The sequence below is a fragment of the Phalacrocorax carbo genome, chromosome 6, assembly GCF_963921805.1.
Source record: "Phalacrocorax carbo chromosome 6, bPhaCar2.1, whole genome shotgun sequence".
NCBI classification, from domain to species: Eukaryota; Metazoa; Chordata; class Aves; order Suliformes; family Phalacrocoracidae; genus Phalacrocorax; species Phalacrocorax carbo.
This window is the reverse complement of record NC_087518.1, coordinates 34,677,606-34,705,132: the sequence shown is the minus strand read 5'-3', so window position 1 is coordinate 34,705,132 and position 27,527 is coordinate 34,677,606. Positions and strand designations below refer to the sequence as shown.

At 38.7% G+C, this 27,527-nt stretch overlaps 1 protein-coding gene across 6 annotated transcripts in view; it reads right to left on the bottom strand.

The window, feature by feature from the left end:
• The window catches only part of DNM3 (dynamin 3), a 180,888-nt gene that overhangs the window by 127,198 nt on the left and 26,163 nt on the right, over window positions 1-27,527 (bottom strand). For all 6 annotated transcript variants that reach the window (XM_064454643.1, XM_064454642.1, XM_064454640.1 and 3 more), the window contains exons 4-13: window positions 26,321-26,524; window positions 25,665-25,763; window positions 24,647-24,807; window positions 21,958-22,100; window positions 18,436-18,571; window positions 17,009-17,076; window positions 13,295-13,433; window positions 11,258-11,344; window positions 9,206-9,276; window positions 6,075-6,123 (exon numbers count right to left, since the gene is read on the bottom strand). In XM_064454643.1, the coding sequence (XP_064310713.1) occupies window positions 6,075-6,123; window positions 9,206-9,276; window positions 11,258-11,344; window positions 13,295-13,433; window positions 17,009-17,076; window positions 18,436-18,571; window positions 21,958-22,100; window positions 24,647-24,807; window positions 25,665-25,763; window positions 26,321-26,524 (1,157 nt within the window). The remainder of the gene's footprint in view (window positions 1-6,074; window positions 6,124-9,205; window positions 9,277-11,257; window positions 11,345-13,294; window positions 13,434-17,008; window positions 17,077-18,435; window positions 18,572-21,957; window positions 22,101-24,646; window positions 24,808-25,664; window positions 25,764-26,320; window positions 26,525-27,527) is intronic.

Genomic DNA, 27,527 nt, shown 5'->3' with positions numbered 1-27,527 from the left:
TGATTTCTAGAAGCAAACCAGTAAGAAACCCAAGTCGCATGTTCAAGAACCTTACAGGTGATGAGCACTTAAAAGGGAAGGGAAGTAGTACACACTGCTTATTCCATTCAGTGCTTTCCCTCATCCTTACCAAAGGCTCTGTTGCTTGCTAATCAGAGTCAAGTTTTCTCAACTTGACAAGATGACATTTGTGGTAAAGGTCTCAGAATAGACCAAGCCAAGATCTTAAAATCTAAACTATACAAGCCATTTAAGAAGTAATGAAGCTTTTAATAGCCCTAATGCAAGAACTACATTAGCTGCATAGCTCCAAAAGACTGTCTTGCTCCAGTCCAACACATCTCCCCATAGATGCATAACCATCACTGGGTGTGGACAGAAACAAGCTGACTTGCTAATACAAACACTGATCACTGTCTTGTAAAGGAAGGAATTTGCCAGTTGTTTCCTCAAAAAATCCTGCATGCTGAGGACTAGATCCAGCTGCCATTCCCATACAACTCTGCATGAAGAACAGGGGACAAAGCTAGAGCAATATCTTGGGTACTTATTTTCACATGCAAATTTCTAGACCTGTTTGTACCCCTACTGGGAACAAAGGCTACTGTGTTCTCTAAAATATCCCAGACACCACAACAGATCATAATTATCCAAAATACTTGAAAGCAGTTCCAGGGGAAATCAAGAGAGAGAAGATGAGCTTAGTGTGCTAAGCCTCATATTCTTTTCATTGAATTCTTCTCATTTCATACTTAGCACCAGTGTTGGGGTCAGGGGAGAGGGCGATGTTGGATCAAGGTGTAAGTACAAAACAAAGTGAGATCAAGCAACATAGTTCTACTTTCCAAAGATGCTGAATTACACCGTAGACTCCAGACAATTTCTCTAAAACATAATCCAAGTTCTATTTTAGAAATAAGTGTCCTTCCATGGGCAATAAGCAGCAGAGATTTTCAAAGAGACTTTTGAAGTTAAAAAAAAAACCTCTGATGGGGGAGAGAGGGTTGTTGGCGGTTTTTTTAAGCTATTGTTAGCTATGCTGCATAGTACTTTAGCTTGAAAGTAGTGTTTTTCATTATTGTTTTCACTAGTTCACTTTCTGGTTGGTTTGGATTTAAGAGACCCATTTCATTATTTTCTATCATATTTCTAAATGTCACTCTGTGCAAACCGGATATTAGTGACATGAGTTATTAGCTTCAGGAAGGCAAAAAATATGGGCATTGCCAGAAGCTAGTGAAGACAATATTCTGACCGGTAGTTGGACTCCATGTACAGGATGAACAAGAGATGACACAGTTCCTTCCTTCAGCATCCTGATATCTAATCTGGGTGTCTGAAAAATAAAACTTAGAGGGTACGAATGCACATGAACAAGCCAGAAGGAAGTCATTTTCTGAGAGTTCAGCTGCACAAAACCCAAATCGTATCTGTTGTCCTTATTCTCCACCACTTCACGGATAAACAGGAAAGAAGGATTTGACACAATAAGTACATTTTATGTAGAGCTGCATGACTTATTCATTCCTTTAAATCAAATAAGGTATTTGTAAAAGAAGAACATTAAGGAATCAGAAAGTGTTCCATTTGTTTAAAAGAAGTATTTGAAAGATGATTTCAAGATAAGTGAAATTGACTAGGCAGACAGAAATACAAGTGTGAAAAACCATGAGACTGGCTACTTCCACAACAATACAAAAGCAGCAGCATTTGTTGAGTTAATATAACTCTATTAAAGCTGTGTTACATAACTCCATGGAAATTGAACATGCAACACAACTCCCAACACTATCTTCTAATCACTGTCATAACAAAATGTGTTACCAAATAGTAAGCACATTGAGAGAATAAAAATTGCAAAAACTACTCTGTGAGGCATCCTTACAAGCCATCGCTTCTTTGGGTTCAAATATTAATATTCTCACACTTCAGAGGCTAACAAGGAATAACAGATTAGAGGGGAAGCCTAATACAGTATTGCACTGTAACTTGCCAAATGTCAGAGCAAAAACCGATCAGATCTGTTCTGATACTGAACACAACCGAGGTTTTGTGACATCGCTTCTCGAAAAATCACTAAACAATATATCGCATCACTTAAAAATGATGACAGTGGCTTAAGTCCTAAACACATCTACTTCAAAGAAAACTTTAGCGCTTACTAAAGCAAAGTGCTCAGTAGTGAAAAACTGAAACATGCTTCCAAATGTAGTTAAAGAAAGACGAGGTGATTAAGTCAATCATGAAGGAACCTTAACCTAAAAAATAAGTATGGTTAAAGGCCTTTTAGAACAGCAATATTCCTCTAGTCTTGATAAGGTGGAAAATTAAACAGCAGCATGTCTTATTCCAGGATATTTCAAAATTTAGTGTCATGTGGTTGTCCATGGGCACCACCTCTTTTACATAAACACTGGCATTTCTTAACAGCCTTGTCATGATTTTTCATGACCACTTCAATGACCATGGCACAAGTTTCCATTTCCATCTACTTGCTTAAAAAATTCTGTAAACACTTTTTTCCTGGGTCACACAAGGTATCAGGATTTACGTATATCTGAAGAAAAGAAGGAGCAAAGTATGCTACAAAGCAGGATTAAAAAGAAAAAAAGGAAAAAGTGGTTACTTGGGAAAAAGTTACTTATTAGCATTATAGTTCAGGCCAACTGATGGGGTCTGAATGCTACTTGTGTCCAGAACAAGTGAATCAGGTTGCTGGTGTAACATTGTAGAAGAGGCAGGTCAAACAAAGCCTTTGAACCCAAACCTCACCTCCCAATCACTGGGACGGTGACTTGAAACCCATAGTTCAGATTAAGCCCCTTCTCCAATTACAGGGGCTACTTCAAACACAGCAGCAGATTTTGCCACAGAAATAAAACACAAAACAGAATTTCATTGATATGAAATTATATATTAATATTCATATTATAAATGAATAAATATAAATTATATATAATCCTCTGTAATTTGAGTGTCTTGCATTCTCACACACAGAGTATCAGTTGGGCACATGGAGCAATGACACCTTCATCTTCAAAGGTTGATCATGAAGGGGAGCTTTAAACACTGAATTTTAGTCACCAAAACAAATCTCAACACAAAAAAAAAATACAGTTACGAGTGGGTCAGCTTTCAGGAACCAAATCTTGCTAGCAGGTTGCGTAAAACCAAGCATTACACTGATTATTTCAAGCAAATTAGAAGACAGACTAACCTGTGGCTTAAAAAGAAACTTTGTGGAGTCAGGTCAAAACCTCAGGCGGTAGCAAAGAAAAGACAAACAAAAAAGGCCAAACATTAAGCGTGAGAGGATAAATTAGTAGTAGAGGAAAAAGGAGCAAAAACATGTTAAAAAGAATTGGCATTACACTTCTTCCAAAAATGTAATATTGCTGTGCTCATCTTATTTCTGAGATACACAGAAATAGTTATCTGCATCATACCAGTTGAAAGCAAGCTACAAAAAAGAAAAGCAATGGATTGCAAAAGAGCATCCCACTATTTTGGGAAAACGTAGTGATCTTGATCTCTCAAGAGATTCAATTCAACTGCTGTTAGAATCAGTGCTGCCTAGCCCTTTTTAAGTTTGTTTGAAATGGTAACTCATATAATTTGATGATGTGGCAACAAACTGGAAAAATACATGTTTTCCAAGATACTACCAAAGAATGCACATGATAGAGATTTACTTCTTACACCTAACCATCACTGAACCAGGAGTAACTTGTTATAAAATTAACTGCTGTTTAGACAATTAATTCTAATTAGTAATATTAAAGGCATTCACATATTTATTTACTCATGAGGTGGAAGGGTTAGAAAAGAATCTGTCCATGATATATTGATCCTCTTGGTGCTATGAGAAGAATGCTAAAAAGACTTAAAATATACTTAAGTTTATTTTAAAAAACCCTCAACTTTTTCTACCAGAAGTAATTCCTTTACATAAAGAAAATACCGAGAACAGTACCTGTACCCATAAACAGCACATTCATTTACACAAGAGCTAATGGTTCCCTTCAGTTACCAGACACTTATTTGCCCACCTTTCAAAAAGAGGTTTACTATGAATAGAGGCACTTACATCAGATAAAAACTGCTTTCCAGTTATATAATAAAATAAACACCAATTAGTCATTTTAGTTTGAGAAGCTCAGTAAACTATAAAAATAATCTTATTCAAAGTTTACTAAAACATTGTAAGTTATACTAGATTGTACTTGTAACAGCAGGTTAGTAGCAGTTAAGTGATGAACTGCAATAATACTTTGTTGAGGAATTGTTACAGACAAGGCACTTTAAATAGTTTAGTGGCAAGTATTCAACAAACCAATGAGTTAGAGACAAACTTTGCCCTCTGAGAAGCTAAATGAAAAAGCAACAATAAAGCTTACAGAACTTAGCTCGTACAATTTGCCTTGAAGGCGGTAGATTGGTTCCCTGAAATAGCAAATTGCAAAAATAAAGTTTTATTTCAGAAACATTTTCTCATTCTTTTCAACTCCAAACAATTAACTTACAAACATCTGTTTATTATCTTTAAAATAAAAGGTTCAGCAAAGTCCTTTATACCAAAAATAATCAAGTTTCAACATTTAATATAAAATGCCAAGTTTTTTCTCACTTCTTTAGAAACAGAACATTCACTTAAAGAAATAATTCGCTTCATTTGTGTATTTTTGAAGAGTCAGATAATTGGTCAATTTTCCTTTTATGGGACACTCCAAAGTGATGATGGTTGTTGTGTTTGACACATGTTCCGGCACAGCTAGATAAGAAGGAAATCTCTCCTCAGAGGGGAGAGAACTAGTCTTTGAAGCCATTTCAGTGTTTAGACCTTTCAACTTTTTTCATTTTAGTCCAAACCATCTATTAGATCAAAAATGCCACTCATGCTGTTAAGGCTGTGGGGGACCATCACACATCCAAGAAGTTAAGGGATTCTTTTAACTAATGTCTCAAAAATAACTAGCAATTTCTTGGTGGGAGGAAGAGGTTGGATTTCTACCCCCAAAAAGATAACTAAGTTTACAAAAAATGCTAGAACTCTCATACACAACAGGAGAATAGGAGACTTTCTGAAGTGTCAGGTTTATCACCTAAGGGATCTAAGCTCAGTGGTCACATTTGAATACCTTCACCTTTCACCTCCTGAGCATCGTTCGACCAAATTGCACATGAAAACATCAGGAAGATGTTCAATATTGGTAATTATTTTTACTAGAGGTTTGTTACTTCCTTTTGAAGTATGTACCAATCCCGTAACATTTTCTTTCTGTTTAAGACTTTGCAAAACCCTCAAAGTGAGCAGACACCCTCAAAGTTGTAGCATTTTCATTATTTTCAACACACATAAAAAAGAGGACTGATCCTGTGAAGTACTAAGCACCCCTGGCCCACACAAAAACAGAGAAAGAAGCAAAGATCAGGAGCACTTAGCATCATGCAGAATCAATCCCATATTCTTTAGATGATAAAAAGAAATAAAAAAGTAATTTCATTAATGAATCCTGGTGAAAGTGCTAATTAATCTGAGACCATCGACCAGTTATTCTTTGTTTTCTTTGAGAGAGGCCTGTGGTACATAGTCAGCATCTCTGTGAAGTCAACTGAAAGTTTTCGTAAGAGGTAAAGGCAAATCTGCTTTTGCTTGCTGAATTGCCCCTTCACTGCTATTAAGCTGTGAACACATAAGAACTAGTAAAACAACTATGACAAAACATACACAAGCAAGTACTCACCAGCATTTTGGATTCTGAAATTCACAAATTTGTAGTTAATGACCAAATACATTGATGTGTAACATGAAAGATTCAACATACTATACGACATGGGAGGGGAGACACTAACCAGCAGTGCAAGCAGTAGCAGAAATATTAAACAGTAAATGATAATAGCGGTGAAAGTCAGGTGGCTCTGAAAAACTCAGTAACACAAGGCGATGATGATGCATTTTGTGTATGTTTGAAGCAGAAAAGGCAAATGATACACTTACAATGAATAAACGCAGCCAAGAAAACCAAACAGCTTGGATTAACTTGCACATTATCCATTCTCTGTTAGGTGCCTACCTGATTTCCCACTGCACTTTTGTTAACCTGACTGCTTCTTTGTTGGGCACTAAGGGAAGCAGAGGAAAAGAGTTATACTGAAGAAACTCAAACTAAGCCAGTTCTCAAGCAATAGATTTTAGCAGTAATAGTTATTTCTGATTCCAGCACAGAAAGCTAGAGCAAGAAAGAAACACAGCAAAATCATTGCATGTATGTGCATATTTCAACTACTTTTTCTTACAGTATAGGAATGCCTGCTTATATTTGCCTGCTTAGGACAGAAGGGACATGCACAGCAGACAACTCCTACTAATCACCTCCTTTGTAACAACATCCTACTTGGATTGGTAAAGGTTACTAAAAGCACAGAGAAATTATGGCTCATGTGGGTAACTTTGGAAACACAAGCCTCTATAAATATTCAAAAGAGACAAAAAGCAAGCCATTTCTGTTATTTAGTGCATTACAACAAAATCCTCCCCTGCTGGAGGCTCCTTAATAGTTTTGTCTTGACAGTTTGTTTTGGATATTATTCTAATATTTATATGCACTTTGAGGGTGTAAATATAACCAATGAATGAAGCTGTCACAAAGCTGGTTCAAAAAGCTGAATCGTATAAGAATAGAGCATATATGAAATTAAACCATATTTAAAATATTTTGCTCAATTCTTGAAGTCTGGTAATCCCAGTTCCTGAAACAAAACACACTCCTGTCTCAAACACATACAAGTTGCCATTAATTCTAAAAGCATTTGCATTATGTGGTGGTTTGTAAGTGTTAGGCCAGAAAATTAAAATATTGCTGGAAGAGGAAGAAAAGTGTTCAGAGAGCAGGCTTTGGCTACTCAACCACCAGAGCAGCCACTGGTGACAGGAAGTTTTGTTTGGATTAGATTACACCATTTCACCAGGCACTGATTAACTGAAGAAAAAAGCATACATATTAGATCAGCTACAAATGCTGCTCTGAAAGAGTAAGAAAGAAAGATGTGCTGGACCACAGCCTGCCGGCCAATCCTTCAACTGCTTTGTGCGCAGCTGCTGATCCAAAGAATTGTTGAAGCTCCAAATTCAGCCCCATCCCAACTCTGATCCTGCCCTTCCAACCACACTCTATCAAAACAGCAGTCCATATGCCAACATTTTACCACTCGTTCTGCTAAATGAGACAAACGTTAATGTTCTCAGGTTTCACAATTTCATAACTATGCAAACTTGTTCTAAATACTGGCATTCTTTAATCCTTTCTCAAGTCAATTCACATCACCCTGTACCTGCCTTAGGCCCTTCAATGCTGCAAGGTAGTCTGAAATGTCTTGTGCTCTCATTCTTATAAGGTTCATAGCAGGACTTACACTTAGAAAACACCAGTCACATGAGAACTGGCAAGAAGACTCAACAAAATAAAGGAAACACTAGGGAATCCAGGGAGTCTACAGTCCAGGATGTTTAGATACTGCAGAAGCCCATAAGGTACCCCAAAATTATTTCATTTTCCCATTCTAACATACTTGCTATAACAATAATAATATTATAGTTCAAAATATGTGTTTTCTACTGTTTAGCTCATAAATTAATGTATTTTACATTTTAAATTGCTCTTAGTTATCTAGGTCTTCTCTTCCAGTTGAGCACAAGTCAACAAAGATACCTCCCTTCCCATCAGTTGCAACCTATAGGAATACTTGCTTAAACTGATCAGTAAACTTAAGTAAAGGGTCATTTGTTATCTGCTTATACCCCACGCATAGCAGCTGAGGATTTCTAGATCTTAACTGGCAAAAGAAGCAGCAGCTTTCCCAAGAAATTGAACTCAGGCATTGCAACTTATTGGAAAAGACACAGCAGTGAGGATCACAGACGGACATGGAAGGTTCCAACTTGACACAAGAAGTCTTTTCACAGTAAGTAGAGGCAAGCATTGGAACAGGCTGCATAGGGAGGCTGGAGAATCTCTGATTTTTTAATTTTTCCAATCTGATTGGACAAAGCCCTGAGTAACCTGGTCTGAACTCAGCATTGACCCTCCTCTGAGCAGGAGGTTGGACTATGTGACTTTCCAAGGTCACAACACACACCACAAATATATATGGTGTGTTTTTAGCAAGTTTTTCCTGTCAGAAAAGGAGGAAGAGAAGTAAATAGCAGGCAGGTTGTTATCTTGACCTCTAGAAGGCCATCTACCATTCCTACATCATCCTGTTATTTGTCAAGAGAACTGATAAAGATATCTAGGACTTGCAAATAATTCTAGAGAAAGTTGCTCAAACCAAAACACATAAACAGTGCCTGGCTTTGCCTTCTCCCCTGTCAGCTCACTGAACTCCATGTTTTAAACCTTCAAGGCATACTGCCAAAGATGAAGACCTTCCTTCACAGTGCTAACTAGAAGAGGCAATAGTGTAATACGTACTGTGGTGCCAAATTTTGTTGCCAGCAACCCACATGGACGAAACCTCTTGTGATTCTAAAAACTGTTATGGCAAATATGGCATGAATATGACTGAAGAAACATTTATTCTTCAAAGACTGAAGACATCTTCAATGTTTTTACTCATGTCAAAATGTTGGTTATGAAGCCCCTGAGGCACAAATTGCTGGAAGCTGAGGGAGAACATTCTAGAGAATATTCTCACAGCCTTTTCAGTCAAGCAGGGAGAACATCAAACCAGGCCCTGCAGGGCGTTCTGCTACTATTATTCTCTACAGCCAAACAGCAGGCACACTTATAATTCAGTGACATCCATTACTCTGAACAAATCCATTTCACACTGAATCACAGCTCCCAAAATATGCATTAACAACAATGTAGAAAGACCACCAATATCATACATTTCTGTGGTCCTAAAATGGCTACAGTGAGGGCATCAGCTTGCCAGAGCTACTTCCTGAGATACATGCAATCCCAGACCAAGACATAAGCTTCAGCAAAACCAAGACTGTGAACTGGGGTAAAGAATCCCCTACAAGTGGGACAGAGTTCAACACTGTGTATATTGAGAAAGAGCATATTCCTGTATGTTTGGGATTTTGCAGCTTCCATCTCTACTGTCACACTTCAGGACCTGTGTTTTGAACTCAGTAAAAAAACAAAAAACACCACCAAACTGACAGTGTCTTTACAACAAAGTCTCTGTATATACATACTTTGCAAAGCCAATGAAGTCTTCGTGGTTAGTGTTGATGTAAGAAACCTGGATATCAATCAGCAGCAGCACCTATTAGAGGCAACAAGAGAAAGAAAAAAGGATGGGTAAGGTAAAGGAGAAAAACTGAGGAAGAGGAAGGGGAAAAAGAATAGAAACTTTGAGTTTTCTGCATTATTAAATATTGCTTTCATAATTGTTCAAGCCAAAAGCAACAATATTTTCTAAATCCCACCACTTGTGTTCATGTGCTTGTTTAATAAGCTAGACTAGAGAAGATTCCCTCTTCCTAATTTTTTTTCCTGACAGACCTTGTTTTTCACTGTCTTGGCCCTTGTCCACTTCATTAAGATAATTCATACATTGCCAGAGAGAGTTTAATAATATATAGCATAGATTCTAGCTCTACGTTTTGCAAGTTAAGCAAAATTCTGCCTATTTGTAGCATTCCAGCCAAGCCAGCAAGGAACCCAAACCTTAAACATAAAATGAGAGTACCTAAATTTTCTTTAGGTACTACGCAAAGAAGTGACAGGTAAGCAAGCCCTGGGCCAGAAAATGTGCAATCCAGGTACTAGACAGCCATTCTGGTGCACACATCTGCCTTGAGAGGTGGGCTAGTCAATGAAAGAACACAATGAATGTTTGTGTACTTACTACTTGCCAGTCCTTCAATAACCCAGAGACAGAATTTGATTCGAACTTGATAACCTAACTTGGCAAAGAACTTGCTAAGATATTAGAGAAAGCTCACTCTCAGCCTTGAACAGCTTCTTGAACATATATGAGACTGCACTTTCTCCCCATCTTTTCAGACTCCCATTTATCAGCAGGGAGGAAGGAAGAAACCTATTGCTACCAAATGGTAGCACTTAATCTCTTCAGAGCATATGGAGTTATTTCCGTACAGCTCCTCAAACACAGCAGCACTCCCAAATTCTTCACAATTTTCAGAAGGTATTAGGTGCCTCAGGGCAAGAGGTAATGGATATTTGGGCCTAGCTCTTACGTCTGAAAATATCCTCACTAGTGTTTTGATTTATTAATTATAACTGCTAATAGCATAAATAATGCTGTGAATATGTGACAATAACCTATTTGACCAGCTCTTGGCATTTATAAAAAGCTGGAATTTTGTACTTTGTACTGGGAAATTGTCAGGTACGTGCACACAATGAAGAACAGAATAATAAGAAAAATACTCAATTATTTTAAGTAACTTGTATCTTACAAATTTTGAAATAACTCAGTGCACTAACTAGAACTCCCTGCAAGTACAAGTCCAGCAAATACAATTTTTTTAAAATTATTTTTAATACTACATCACAGCACAGATTAAAGGAAAAGAAGCAGCTGCACAGCTCCCTAGGACTAGAGAGCCAGGAGTCCAGAACAATTTAGGAGCTCTGCTAGCCCCTTCTTCCCAAGTACTTCTGTTGTCACACTCTGCACTCTCCAGACAATAACTCCTGCTTCCACTTCCCATGGATTTTCTCACATGTAATCTAAGCTCTGAATTTTCCTGGATTTGGAGTGCTTAGCTGGGTGATGGATGTTCTAAACAAGTTTCACTGAAAAAAATTTTTTTACAACTTGAAGGAAAGCTTGTCCCTCCAACAAAAGTCCCAGTACAACTGCTTCTCACTGTAGTCAGAACATGGGATCAGTATGCTAAAAAAACCCTGGAACAAAGTAGAAAAAAGGCTGGGTATTTCTGTGGGCATTCGTTTAACCATTAATCGATTTCCCACAAACAGCTATTGTGGCACAGCTAAGAAGATGGCACACTGTAGCACAGGAACAAGCCAACACTACTTTAAGCCACCAATCCTAATCTTGAAAGACCAGGTTAGGATTTTCTGTAACAGTTCTAGTCTCCTCTGTCAAAGCTCAATGGTGGAGGAGCAATTTCTCTCCCTCTTTAAAATGTGCAGCCAGCTGAAAGTGGGAAAGAAAAGGAAAAACCTTTCATTACCCTACTGTACTTTGTAAGTAGAAAACTTTCCTCCTTCACATGCTTCCCCAAACTGTTATATCTCCTATTTATTCTCACCTGATCCTTGGTCTTCTCTTCTCTTTCACGAATGTAGCCAGCCACAATTCTTTCTGTTTCCTCACACAACCTTGGATATGTTGCCAACTGAAAAGCAAAATTAATAGAAATTTATACCTGCAGTGTGGGTTCAGTAGAATACAAACAGATGACCCTCCAGCTTTCCTCTTTGGAAGAAAGCAATTATTATAAATGCTTGGGCTAAAAGTTAACTAAACTGCAAAGCAAGCCTTACTTTCCATTAATGGTTATTTTCCAGAGAAACTGGAGAGACCTAACCCCTTGGATTGTTTCTGTGCTTTTGCTCCATGGAACACTAAGGAGAAGATACTTTGGACATGTAAACCACAGTTTATCAGCCTTGGGGTGAAGTTTCTCCATGCCTCTCTCTTCTACTGTGCCTAATTCCAGAGTGGCACTTTAAATAATTTCCAAGTTTCTTGTTCTTTGAAGGCTCCACCTTGTGGCAACATCTTTACATCTCAATAACAACACTTAAAAATGTAAACAGCAAAACACCACAGTAAATTTGGCCAATAGCACTGGGAAAAGAATTTGCACAATTAATTCAAGTGACATATCAAACCTTGACAAAGGTGAAAAAATCTGGAAATTCTGCTCAAAATATTGCAGTGAATCCACTTCTCAATGATCTTTGTCAAAAAGATTGTCACCCTTTCCTGTTTTAAGAAATAGCTCCTTTACCTGCTCATTGGTACAAAAAAATTTGCATTATTCAGAAAAATGCAAAGGATGTGACAGGATATTTCTTCTCAACAGTTTAGGCGTACCTGTGCTCACATCCCAGAACTGCTCCTGTACTTGCTACTATTAGGGTACCCTGCATTCTGAGACGATGAGAAAGACAGATGAACAGAAGGTGAGACAATAAAAGTAGCCAGTTAACTAACAAGTATACAAGAGTCAATGGGATCTTCTAGAATATCACAGAGTAATGGGAGAAAAGAGAGTCAGCAACTGTTAGTTGTCAATGCTCCAGACAAGCGAGTTTCAGTATTTATAGATTACAACTTTCCTATGAAGGTAAAAAGTGTGCAGGGGGGAAGCTTCATATTAATATATCTGACATGTTTCCTTAGCCACAGCTGGGGAGTTGTGACCTTTGAGGTTTCATTCTAAGAGTATACACCAACCCTAGCACGCACTTCACACACTTCAGGAAAACCATTCCCAAATACTCAGAGTAATGTGATGTTTAGTTTTGATGAACTTATTTCTTTATTTATTACACTTGCAGGATCTTGAGTTAAAAGTTTAATTGGTGCACACAACTTTCACATCAGGAAATTCAATGCTCAGCAGCTCTTTCCACTTAAACGTTCAACACTTCTGTGCAGCAAGCTCATTCATCAACACTAATGCAAGGATGTACAAATATGAGGGAGATGAAGTCTTCCTAGCTTTCCACTTCTAACTTCTTGACTGATGGAGATCAAAAGTTTTGAGCTTGTGTATGAAAAAAAGCACAGGAGGAAGTTGTGGACCCATTACACTGCAAAGAACTGTGGTGCTACCCAGTAAAGTTTCAATACAGAAAGAGCATTCTTCTCTCCTTGATAGATGTCTCTGAACACATTTGAGGCCTTTGCTCTAGAAAAATTTCACTGTTTCATCGACTTACTAGCATTGGAAAAGAAAACTTTAAAGTACAGTCTTTTTTGCTGATTTACACGTCCCTGGAATTGCTGCCTACATTCCATTTTCAGTACCAATGAAAACATGGTTTTAAAGAGGAAACTGGGGGCAACTCTTGACTCAAAAAAAACTCCAATCATCAGGTGTGTGTATGAATATATATATACACACACACGACACAGGAATCAAAAAACGAACATTTCCAGCATTACAGTGTTTTGAGAGCTTTGCAGAAGCTGGAATTACTTTAGAGAGTCTTACTCTGTACGTCAAGTGACTAGATCAGAAATCTCTTATAACACCGTAAAATGTAGACAGGCTTTATATTATCTATTATACCATTACATTGTACTTACATTACCAGATCTTTTTGCAAATTACCTTTTTAGTGCACTTCTTGACAGTGTTGATTAACTCTTGCATCACCAGATCCACACTTTTTAGGCAAGGTCCTTTCAGTTTGACTATCTGTTTCTTAACAATGGCTTCAAATGCCATATCTGGAGTAAACAAACCTGTTCTGTGGACATAAAAGACTATATAAGACAGTAATAAAAACATCATGCAAGGAAGATTTTTTTTTTACTGAATTGCTTATATGTTCATTTGCAGAGGCTTACAGCTGAGTAATAACAATCCCTACACAGACTTCCACAGAACTAAATTTGCTCCCTTCTCTAAAAAACAGCATCATTGTAAGTAAGAATATAAAAAGTAGAAACATGCCCTACTATGTGAAGATGACTGTGATAACTCTGAACAGAACTGATATAATGCAGTAAAGTCTCTTCAGCAGTGCATTGAACCTTAGAGAAGGATGAATGGTAGCTGCAGCACTCACAAAATCACAGAATGATAGGGGTTGGAAGGGACCTCTGGAGATCAACTTGTTCAACCCCCCTGCTTGAGCAGGGACACCTAGAACAGGGGGCACAGGAAAGTGTCCAAGCAGGTTTTGAACGTCTCCAGAAAAGGAGACTACACAACCTCTCTGGGCAGCCTGTTCCACTGCTCTGTCACCCTCACAGGAAAGAAGGTTTTTCTCATGTGTAGGTGGAACTTCCTGTGTTCCAGGTTGTGCCCATTGCCCCTTGTCCTGTCGTTGGGCACCACGGAAAAGAGTCTGGCCCCATCCTCTTGACACCCACCCTTCAGATATTTACAAGCATTGATAAGATCCCTCTTCAGTCTTCTCTTCTCCAGGCTGAACAAAGCCAGGTCTCTCAGCCTTTCCTCATACGAGAGGTGCTCCAGTCCCCCCTGATCATCTTGGTAGCTCTCCGCTGGACTCTCTCCAGTAGTTCCCTGTCCTTCTTGAACTGGGGAGCCCAGAACTGGATGCAGTACTCCAGATATGGCCTCACTAGGGTGGAGTAGAGGGGGAGGATAACCTACCTCAACCTCCTGGTCACACTCCTTTTAGTTCAGCCCAGAATATTGTTGGCCTTCTTGGCCACAAGGGCACATCGCTGTCTCCTGATCAACCTGCTGTCCCCCAGCACTCCCAGGTCCTTCTCAACAAAGCCACTTTCCAGTAGTTCAGCCCCCAGCCTGTACTGGTGCATGGGGTTGTTCCTCCCCAGGTGCAGGACCTTGCACTTTCTGTCGTTGAATTTCACGAGGTTCCCCTCAGCCCAGCTCTCCAGCCTGTCCAGGTCTCACTGGATGGCAGCACAGCCTTCCAGAATATCAGCTACTCCTCCCAGCTTGGTATCATCAGCAAACTTGCTGAGGGAGCACTCTGTCCCTTTGTCCAGGTCACTGATGAATATGTTGAACAGGACTGGACACAGTACAGACCACTGGGGAACACTGCTAGTTACGGGCCTCCAACCAGACTCTGCCCCATTGATCACGGCCCTCTGAGCTCTGCTGTTCAGCTAGTTCTTTATCCACCTCACTGCCGACTCATCTAACCCACACTTCCTTAGCTCACCAATGAGGATGTTATGGGAGACAGTGTTGAATGCCTTGCTGAAGTCAAGGTAAACAACATCCACTGCTCTCCCTTCATCTACCCAGCAAGTCATGTTATCACAGAAGGCTATCAGGTTGCTCAAGCATTATCTGTCCTCAGTGAACCCATGTTGACTACTTCTGATAACCGCCTTTTCCTCTGCATGTCTGGAGATGACCTCCAGGATGCACTGCTCCATCACCTTTCTGGGGATGGAGAGGAGGCTGATTGGCCTACAGTTTCACATGTCCTCCTTCTTGCCATTTTTGAAGATTGGAGTGACATTTGCTTTCCTCCAGCCCTCAGGCACCTCTCCTGTCCTCCATGACCTTGCAAAGATGATGGAGAATGGTTTTGCAAGAACATCCTCCAGCTCCCTCAGCACTTGCGGGAGCACCCCATCAGGGCCCATGAATTTGCGGCAATGCTGTTTGCCTAGGTAATCTCTAACCCAATCCTCCTCAACCAAGGGGAAGTCCTCCTTTCTCCAGATCTTCCATCTCACCTCTGGGGCCTGAGATGCCTGAGGGACAGACTTAGGAGTGAATACTGAAGGAAAGAAGGCATTCAGTAACTCTGCCTTCTCTGCTTCCTGTGTCACCCGGGCCCCTGCCTTGTTCAGCAGCAGGCCCACAGTTTCCCCAGTCTTCCTTTTACTGGTGATGTATTTGAAGAAGCCCTTCTTGTTATCCTTGACATGTATTGTCAGATTTAATTCCAAGTGTGCCTTGGCCTTCCTCGTTGCATCTCTGCATACCCTGACAACATTCCTACACTCCTTTCAAGTGGCCAGCCCCTTTTTCCACATACTGTGACCTTCCTCTTCCATTTGAGTTTCTCTAGAAGCATTTTGCTCATCCATGCAGGTCTCATGGCTCATTTGCTTGACTTCTTCCTGCTAGGGATGCACCGATCTTGAGCTCGGAGGAAGTGGTGCACTCTATGCACTCCATGTACAATCACTTGCATAGCAAACCCATAAGAATCCTATAGCTGCACTTTTCATTCACAGTAGGAAAAGTCATTCTGCTACTCAGAGTCCTAACACAGAGAATTTCACAGTTGGTCACTGCAGGGTATATGAACCTATTTAACAAATACCTCACAGAACCACTTCTCAACACATAGGCCTTACTTCTTGTTAGAACACTGCTGTCAAAGGTCTATCTTGACAGATTAAATTATTTAAAGAAGCAAACCACAAGAACATGCTCAAAACTATCAGTTAACTATCATAAATTGCTCACCAACACCTTTCCATCAATAAGGCCAGAAAAGTTCAAATACTCCACCTTGGCTACTTGAGTCAACCATCTGAAAATTTATTATACAAGTAATGCAAAGAACATTTTCCAAAACACTAAGAACAACAAAGCTCATAAGCAATACTTTTGAAAGATATTACCTACTCACGAGCGGGTAGGAGGAGGGAGGGGGCAAAAAAAAAAACAACACCCAAACAAAAACAACAACAAAAAAAAAATCAAAAGAACCACCCAGGCATTTTGGAATCTGTTCTATTGTCAAAAAAAAACCCCACAAAACAGGTGTGCATCTGACAAAGTGTCCCACCAAAAGAGACTAATCATTCCAAAGTGAGACCATTAGGTCATTCCAAACAAAAAAACCCCAAATACTTCCTCTTCCCAAACTCCATAGCATACTGCAGACATATCCACAACATGAAACCTCATCCAACTCATTTGTAAATCAGTCATTTCAAGAAACAGTTGAGTATAAAGGGGGGTAAGATAGTGCAAGGAGTCTGCCATGACACAGGCTGAAAGGTTTTTTCCATATCAAGACACAAGTTTTCCCTCTAAAATTTACAACTTTTCAGGAATACAGGCTTAACAGAACTGCAGACAATACCAGAAAAAGTAATTTATTTTCTCTGTAAAATACTTTTCCAGCATTTCAAGGTAAATTAAACCTCTTTGGGCAAACCAACTGTTTGGTCCAAAATAGCTACCTGAAAAACAGCAGTGTAAAGGAGGAGAAAAAAAAAAAAATTCAGCTGCTGGGAGCCGTGTGTTAGTGACACAGTCTTGCGGTCAACAGCCAGTGTTGTCCACAGTTTAAGATGACCACCACACCCTCTATAATGTGACTGGGCTTGAACACATGGGAGCACTTGCCTGATACCATGTATGTTCTTGATGGCATAACTTATTTCCCGCCGCAGCTCCTTCTCATTGAATTCCATCTAGAGGAACAAAAGCATATGAGGTCATATTAGGGGAAGCTATTAGTAAAACAGAAAATATAGCCTCTCCCATAATAACTGGAAGACAGGCAAGTTCAGCTGGCAAAATGTTCACTTCTAATTATGCTAAACAAAGCATAAGTATTTTAAAACATTTTAACACTAAGGCTACAGGCAGCAGTAAGGATCCTTGAAAATTATGCACCCTTCGATTCCAGATATACCAACAGCTGGAACAATTTTGCAAAGCTGATAGAGTAAGCCAGAAACAGGATTTGAAAGATGTAACGTCCTTTTTTTTTTTAAGCCTGGTTTCCTAGAGTGGTGCAAGTTCTGTGATTATGGTCTCTTTATCCTCCCCTTCCCATTCTTCTGTTTTTCAACCAAATTTAAGAGATGAGTGGTCTCAGTTATGAAGTTACAAAGCTTTCCTTTAAGCTTCTTGAAAGCCAGCTAGCTGGAAGAGAAGTTAGTGTTGTCACAAATGAAAAGGTCATTACCTAAGCCCAACTGTCATCTGCTCTGTTGGACCAGTAGTTGACCTACCACATTTAGACCTTGGAACCAGCCTCAACCCTGTCTGGTTCTTACCCAACTGAAAGTTAGGGGACGTCAAGGCAGTTGAACATAAAGCAGGTGGAAAGGAAGCTTAGGAAAAGTGTAAAAAAAATGGGGACCAGAAATACAGTAGAGTACATGGTGAGGAGAAGCTGAAGTCAAAGTAGAGAAAGAAAAAAAAAAATAATCAAAGAATATGTAACACATTCATAGGAAACCATTTTTCATTAATTCACACCCCACTAGGCCTCCATTTATTCTGTTACCCAAAGGATGGGTAAGCAAGATGGGTATCGAGAGGAGAAATGTTATCTCAAAACACCAAATTTGTTTCTGCTCCACTTCCCACATTGAATGTGTAGGACTGAAAGCTGGCTTTGGTTTAATGCACTGAGTACATGAAGTAGAAAGCACAAAAAAGGCCTATTTTCCATAATTCTAATTTTATAGGTACTAACTACTTGAACACAACAACTTAAATTTACCAACTGTAGATGTTTGCCTGCCCCATCTAACCAGAAGGAAGACGCCATTTGTGATAACACAACAAAAAAAGCATGGAAAACAGTAAGAACTGGAACTATAATTATATTCTAATTCCTACATTTCAGAATTCTTAGCATGTCTCAGTATCCAAAACTAGAAATGAAGACAAATGTCTCAATTATAACTTCGTTTAATCTCTTCCACAGTTAAGAGCAAGTTCTTCCAATCAGACCTTATCTTGGCTTTACTACTATCAGTATGAACATAAGAATACATAAATAAAACACAAAGCATACCAGCAAGATGGATAAATACCTTCACTAGCTCAAAAGGAAAACGTTCATGGAAAATACGATTGATTTTGGCACCTCCTGAAAGTTCTAGTGTATCAACCTGGTCTCCTGATCCTTCGATTCTTTTTTCAAAATCCACTGAAAACTGTTGTACCATCCTAGATTTCAAAGGGGGGGAGAAAAAAAGACCAAACACAACCATTTAAGCATGTCAACTACCAACTCTTACTTCAGTACTACGTGACTACTAGTGCCTATTAAAACATTTTTAGGAATTGACAAAAGTATCTATAACAGTCATTCATTCAGCCAAGCTGCCAATCCATAAAATCCCTACCTACACACACCTCCCTGCACCCCTTCTCTCGCAGGACATTGTTCAGTATATTATTTGCGGTCTTCATAAATGTATTTTTTTAAAAATACTGTTTATTAAAGTGGATATTAAAGTCAGCTACAAATACAACAGGCTACCAGGCTACATTCATGTTTCATCAATGATCACAATAATGTAAATGCTACCATCATTTATTACATAAATGTTTATTTATTTAATTAATTTAGGAGAAGAAAAAGTGACAGCAGTCTTTTTAGCAGAAAAGCAAATAAAAGTCCTGACATTTAAGTTATAATACTTACTGTATTTGAACAGAAAGGCACATCCATATTTAGATTGTTATTACAGAAACTGCAGAGCTCAACGGGGCAGACCACCACAAGCAAAAATCTCCCACCTTAGGGCAAAAAGTACCACTTGCGGAGAGCTTACTTCTCCACAACGACCCTTTGGTCTTTCTAATACCTTCCAAAAAGATACAGTCCAATAGCATGATGTGAATCAAGCCACTAAGCTGATTCGGTGCTGGAAAATTTGGAAGAGATTGCTAAGGAACTTACTTTCCCATCCCAAAAAGCTAGCCCAAGAAGCAGCACTAACACATCAGTGTGGCAGCTGTCAGTACCACAAGCTCCAGCTTACATGGTTGTACTTAGACTTCTGCAGCAGAAGCATTTAGAAGAACACACATGAGAATTCCTCCAGTTATAGAAGATTCATAGATAGCTCTCTTTTTTTTTTTAAAGTACAGGCATTTGGTCATAAAATTTGATATGACAGATTTTGCCAAAAAGTAACATTGCATATTAACTGTACACAAACTTCAGATACCTATACGGCCAGGCTAACAGAATTATAGAAATGATGTAAGTATAGGGCCCCAGACTCAATTTTTCAAGAGGACTGCAGAAATTTTAGATCATCTTATGGGATGAGGCAGATTTTTTGTTTGGTTTTTGGTTTGTGGTTTTTTGGTGGGTTTTGGGGGGTGGTTTTTTTTTGTTTGTTTGTTGTTAATATGCATTATGGAACTTGTTCTCAAGAATCAGAGGAAGGTGTTCTAGTTATGTTACCTTCCACACCCTAAAAAAAAAGAGAAAGTGCTGAGAATTTTTACTGACACAAGAAGTTCCTTTCTCCTATATATATACGTATATATGTAAGTGTGTATATATACACACACACATACACACACACCCCTATGACAAAGGAATTAGAAAAAACTATGCAGAAAAGTAACAAGTAGGATGACTTAGGCTGAAATATAATTCTTTTTCCTTTAGAACACGTTACAATAGTAGAACAAACATGAGAAACCAGCAACACCTAACAATTCACAACAATTCATATATGTGTTTCTAGCAGTTAAGTCACCAGACACACAGAGTGAAAGAGACACCTGTGCTGTACTGTCATGGAGGAGTCAAAGGTGATATCCCTCTGTTTTTACAACCAAAACATCTGAAGTCTTGAGGGACAGGCTCATGTCTACTCCTTTGAACACAGTTGTTACAAAAACAAGGAGTAAATCAAAGTCTTCAGCTGGCTCCAGAAAGCCTCTCTAGTTCAGGTGACCATTTCTCTTCTGAACGCCTGACTTGTAATTAGAGAACAAATCCTGCCCAAAACTTACACATTTTCACAATCCAGTGCTATTACCATCTATCCCAGAGAACTCAGAAGGCTGAAAACCTTCGAAGCTAGAGTAGGAATGTGACAACAGTCATAAAGGAGAGGAGATGAGCGAGAGAAAATGTACCTTTTTTTTTTCCTTTAGATGCTTCCTCTTCTAAGAGGTAAATTTTATTTGCTTGTGAACATAGAAGTGGCTGCATAAGGCTGCAATTGAGAGGGTGAGATGGGGAGAGAGCGAGAGGGCAAGGGAATGGCAGACCTTTCAGGTGAAAAGGTATGCAGTACTGAGTATCAAACATCCATGAAAACAGACCAATTAAGAAAGCTGCATGAAACAAAGCAGCAGATGCTAACTGGGCTTCAATCTGAAATGTCAGTATTGCCCTTTTTCCTTAGTGTTAAAAATCACAAGAAAGGGCTCTGATTCCACTTCCACTTAATTCAAAGTCAGATGAACAGTCACCTCTGTTCCATCACTTTACAATAGTGTCAAAGTCTCATCAGACAGACATTTTGTGGATGAGACCAAAATTGGACAGTGACATCAGCAATGAAAAAGCTTTCTAGTTCGGAACTTATGATAATAATCTAGCTCTAGAAATTGTTGCAATTCCTCCAACAAAAAACAATAGTGTTCAATCCATGACTTCTTGAGCCCCAAAGGGTCAAGGGCCAGGTCAGTTTTAACACAAGCACAGGTGGCTCATCACATCAACGATTTTGCTGCTCTTTGTCAGATATGGGCTCAGAGAGGCAAATTGCAAGAAAGAGGTTTTTATCCACCCCAATACACTATCACTTAAACCTAAAAATGGCTGCACTACAGCAGAAAAAGACATACCATGACCCAACAATAAGTGCACAGGAGAACAGAGCAAGCACACAGTAATATTTCTCCAGAATACTCTCAGCCTCAATAAATTGCTGTTCATGGGTTTCATACATCAGGATTTTGTCCTTGTACTTACTAACATTAAATATCTTCCCCAACCCCAAGAACTTGCCTAGCTACTTTCTGAAAGCATGTGAATTTTTAGTATCAGCTACTGCAGCAAAAGCGCTCTGTGGCTTAGGTTCACATCACATGAAGGACTACCATTTATGATTAATTTTGACCTTGCCATCTTCAAGTTCTTCTGGAGAGCCAAGATTTTTTTATTGGAAGAAGCAGCATTCCCTATTCTGCTTTCAGACTCCTCAGCTTACAGAATTCTAACACAATCTCTTCCCCTTGCTTGAGGTCATCTTTTTGGCAGGCTGAAGAATGTGTCTATACAATCAGAAGCAGTTTCTTACCTTTGATCATCTATGTTGCCCCTCTTTGTACCTTTTCCTGTTCTGCTTTCTTGCTTTTCTAGGATTACTAAAATTAATTTAGTGAAAACCCTGCTGAAATTGTAGAGTAAATAAAGTGTTCTGGAATATCAAGCACAGAATTGTTTGGAGTTTGCATACAGAATCCTTAACTGTGTCCTAAGCTTTGAATTTGAACCTATCAGAAAGAAAAAAAAAAAAAAAGAGAAAAACAAACCCATACAAAGTGGAAAAGCAGACAAAAGACTAGACACTCACTGCAACAGGGCTTTCGTTTTTCTGGTTGGATCTTCTGGTCTGAAGTTTTTGTATACTTCTACTTCATGTTCTATAGAAAGCAGCTGGCTCTGGAGTTTGCTTCTGAAGGCTGGCAGGGTATCCCGAATATGATTGGTAAGTTGCTAAAAATCAAATAAAAGTCCTTTTGTACTGTTAATAAAGATGAAAGCAAAAGCACAACTATTTCCTTCTGACTGCCAAGCATATCAGCCATGACCAGCACTAGTTTACCAGTGTAGTTCCTTTCAATTTTTGAAGCAACAAGGACTGTTAAAGAACAATACAATATCCCTTTTGCAAACACATTATAAGGAGCCTTGAAAAAAATCCTTCATCCTCTCACTCAGAGCCCTGTTACTACATACTTGTTTAGTTACACACAAAAAAGTTATACGCATTACGTATTTAATTTGAAATTACCTCTCATCACTCAGCACTGATATCACCACTCCCATTTTGCTGTTTTTCCTAAGGGAGTTTTCCAATTCCCTATATACTTGTTCAGCATGACAACCCCTTTACTTTACAGCCACAAGGCAATGTGGGACAAGAAAGAGATTCTGAGCATCTACAGCCCATTAAGAACAGAGACAGAAGGAAATGTAGACATATAGAGTGCTGACTTGGGACTCTCCCACCACTGGGAAAAATCACCTCCATGTGATTTCTACTCCTTTGTACAAACTATACTAAAGGGAAGAGATTTTGCCCTCATATTAATGATACAGAACTCTACGGGTTTTTTAAACACTTGATTTTTGGCTGAAAAAGGTTCTACCACGCAAGATTATCAGTCATCTTTTCTGAAGATATACCTAAAAGTACTGGGGAATACACTGAAGGAGAGTAGAAAAAAAGGCTTACCTCACTTTTGCATATATATATATAATACATATGTCATAATGTGTTTGGACAGCACTATCAATGTCTTACCTGTGCCATAATTTTATTTTTCCTCATGCATTGTACCCATTCCTTGATTAAAACCAAAGTGGACATCTTGCACTATGCTGCAAACCCTCTTCCCAGCCCCAGTCAGACAAGCTATCAATTAAGAAGGTCACATACCAGAATATGAAAACTCAAAATAAAAGTTGTTCAGCAGACCCCACAGGCACAAAATCAAAAGCTGGAGTTTCCCTGGAGCACCACCTTGTGGATGCAGAAAAATTTAAATATCACCTGAAACCACAAACACTAATAGATCCCTAATATCTTAGGGATAAAATTTAAATAGATCTTCCCTTATATAATATTCTACACACAGCAATAACAACAGAAGACCAACTGCTCATACTGAAATAGGTAAATTTATGAAACAGCTCACAAAAAAGTTAATAGTACCATAAAAGTAACACAAGCCAGGACAGATAAGAGTACAAGCTCATGCTTCAATCTCAAAACTAAGACACGTGGACTAAAATTTCAAGATATAAAAAGAGTCAAAATATCCTAAGCACATCCTAAACACAGAGAAAATTGCAGGATACAAGTGAGTTCTTGCATCCTGCTGAAGATTTAGGTTCTGAGACACAAACAAATGACAGTAGCTTTCTTTTTGAGCGAGTCAGGAGCATGCCATAACCTGGCTGTCAAGTGACAGCTGCAAAGTCACTGTAGCAAGAAATTAAGCAGCTCAGCCACTTAGTTTCCTACCTTAATCAAAAACTTTTCCGCTGTTTCCAGCTGCTGTCCAAAATGGACAAAACCAAGCTGACCTGGTCTTTGGCTATTCCATACCAAAAGCTGCACTTTGACAGTGAACCAGAGAAAACACTATGAAGTTTGGCTTGTAGGAATGCCAAGACCACTGGTCTGATGGTAAGCTGAGTTTAAAAAAACCCCAAACATAGCATCACCAGTAATTTTAGAGAGGCAGGCATGACTTGCTGAGATACATCATCATCAGGGTCACATGCTATTCAAGCTAAGGGCCGGTGCTACGGAAAGAGCAATATCCAAAGACACAAAGTGAAGAGAATTACATACTCCTCCAAGTCTGGTATAGGCAGTGTCTTGATTAGGACAGTAAGCTATGGGTTTCTCCTCCAGGTAACTGGGAAGCAGACCTCTACCTCCTGCTGAAGAAAGCTATGATCTGACAGTTTGGCATGAACTCAGAAATAAACCAAAGGTTTCGGCAAAAATAAAGGTAGTGTGAAAAAAGTGTTCCAATTACTCTATTTGTCATTTATGTCATTAGTATACAACACAATATTTCTATTAAAAACTAAAATAAAGTGCAGATTTTGAGGTTACAGTACAGATACAGTGAACTCTCAGGGTATACAATTTCTACAAATGTACTTTTTTTATTTCTGAATTTGAATTCTAAAAATCCCATTAAACTAGAAGTGTGATAATTGAGGAATAGGATGGTATACTTCCAGCAGAGGAGCTGAATCTTATTTTCTATGTTCATATTCAGTATTCAAGAGAACAGAGGGAATGCAGAATTATCAGTAGAAGTCAGAAACTACTTCTCACAGTAAGTTTTCATATGCTACATGTAATATACAGCTTTGTTAATTACATTGTGAAAATTTAAAAGGTTAAAAGCAGAAAAGAATGAATGAGATTCACTGACCAACATTCGTTTTAATAAAGATTTTGTATTGGTCCTTTCATTAGAAAAGCTGCCTTTCACCACAAAGGCTTCAGCTTTTACCTGGTTTAGAACTTTTTGGAGGTATGGTGTTCCCATACGATCTGCCATGTGCCTATACGCTGGGTGGGAAAGAAAGAATTTCCTTTCTGCTAGAAGAGCTGCCTTTATGTCCTTCTTCCCATCAATGTCTTTCTGGCTTCTGTTTACAACACCAATATAACCTAAAACAACATAAAACCAATGAGGAAGTCAATGCAGCTATTGCCTGAACTACTGAATTCATACTAAATATAACTAGACTGCCTCAATTCAATCAAAACTTTCCAATTTAGGCATTTCATATATTGTTTACAATTAATGTAATCACCTTACATATAACAGATATGCTTCCTTTTAAATCACCAATTCAAATACAGAAATAGCTGAAACTTTGGAGTATCCCAAAGAAACCACTTCAAACACAAACAAACAAAAAACCCCGAAACAAAATCAAATCACACACCCAGGTCTACATAGATATATCATATGATATAAGCAAATTACAGGAAAATTTCTTCTCATTTGCTGGACCAGTACGCTCCACAGGAGGAGATGGTGGTCTCATCAAGAAATTATAACTAGAATCAAAATTCTTGATATTGTTAACAGTATGAGCAACTGTGATGGTAGCTGCCAGAACAAATCACATGGAAAATTTCTGGAAGGGGTCAAAACTTGATTTACAGTGAGATTACAAAAACTCTAATGCTTCCTTCTGTCATATGCATAGAAAAAAAGATTCCTTTGTTACAAGGGACAGCAACCTGGCACAGAAAATAAAACTGGCTCTTCAGCTTGTGCTGACATTTCTTGTTTCCTCTGGAATACGCGGTGTATTTTCCAAGCCCAGAAATAAAATTATTTTACCTGTAGGATATTTTTAGCACAGCCATCTTATGTTTGCTGAATAGATACAGTAAAAGCTAGGAAATTATCAAGTCCAGCATAACCTTTGATTCACCTCCAGGACTCCCAAACATCACCCATATCCAAAACACCTTCTGGACTGCAAAGAACATAAGCAACTGAACATGCTCACCTCTACGAAGAGGGAGTAGCTTGTTTTCTAGAATTTCTCTTGCATCTGTTCCTTCATCCATCAGATCCAATTTTGTGATCACACCAATGGTCCTAAGGCCTGACCAGGGTGCAGACAGGAGTAAAAAGGGAAAAAGATAGTGAAGAATGATTTATATTTAGGAAGAACAATTACATCTTACAATTATGTAACAACAGATACGTGACGTTCTCAAAGCATGTGTCACACAACACCAGCTACAACTGCAAGTTATGGTACCTCTGGAAAAGCAGGGACCATCATAGCCAGTGCTGAAATGTGTTCTTCAAATCTCTTTAACAAGGCTCAGCGTTCCTATGATATGACTGTATAAAATATATAATCTGAATATCCAGAAATTCCATCAGTAGCACAGTCCATTTTGCTAGATACTACAAAAATTTCTAGGTCAGCATTACCCCACCTGCTTATAAGAGATAGTGACAAAATTTTAAAAATACATTTACAGCATCATTACCTGAATTACACTGAGCTAAGAAACAGTTATTGTGATGTTGAAGCCTAAACGAGAACATATACATACACAGCTATATTATATGTTACAAATTATATTTCACACAAGAGTTGACCAATTACTTCCAATCATGTTATTGCACTTGAATACAAAAAGTGCTTACCTTGAGGGTCCACTTCCTTAGCTAACTTCAGTGCATCTGAGTTGGCCAGATCAGTGTTAGCTGGAGTCACAGCCAGTATCAGACAGTTTTCTCGAGAGATGAACTGCATTATCATGTCTCTGATCTGCTGCTCAATATCTGGAGGCTGATCCCCTACTGGCACTTTAGTGATTCCCGGCAAATCAATGAGAGTCAGGCTTAAGACTATATGGAAAACACAGTATCATAAAACTGGTTAGCACGCAAAGATGTATCTAAAGAGGTCTACACATCTATGGCTGCAGACAAATTTTAGTCACATAAAACCCCACATAATTACCTTTATAAATATTAAATATTGTCAATGGTTCAGATAAAATGCCTGACAATCTAAAAGTACACTTGTTTCTCTGTTGGTCTTTCATCTCTGATTTATTAGTACTACTTAATATTTTAAACATTACAACAGGCATAGGAGAATGATACTTATGCTGAGTATCCTTGAAGGCTCTTGGACCAATGAACATGGATTCCTGAGCTTTTTCCGCCAGCAGGAACACAGACCATTCCCTTTGCATCTTTCAGATCAACCCAAAACAGGCTTTTTTATTTTTAATTTTTAATACAGTCGTTCTCTGACTATGCTTTAAACAGTGTTGCCAATTAAGAAATTTCCAAAAAAGTCAATAGCTAGCCAAAGTTACATAGTAAAATTGTTGTAAGGGTTTTTGGGGTATGTTGTTCTGGTTCTTAAGAAAATTAAGAAACATGAAAAGGTTTATCCATTAAGAAAACCTGTTTTCCTCTGACATGATTTCCCCAGTACAGGCCATGATGCCAGCTAGAACCATCCTAGGTTGTTCAGCCAGTACTGGGGTAACATGGTACCCTTTTGATAAATGAGTAAAATGCGATTCCTAGAAAGGAAACACCAGAAGTATATTTAGGGTCTGGCTAATACAGACAACAGTTGCTGAACTAAAAGACTGATCCTAATAAAACAAAGGAAGAGCATTAGGTAGGAAATTTGCACTTTCTCCTGGAGTCAGCATGTTCAACAAAGGAGCTTTGAGGCAGGGCATTTAGTTCAGCTCCTCTCCAGTTAGCTATGCCACATCTGTAGAGCAGAGAAGGGCTCAGGGGCATATGCTTAGACACAAAGCTGCTCATGGTATATCAAAGGGAGGTTCAGCATCTCTTTAATTACCTCTCCTCTTATTTTAATCTT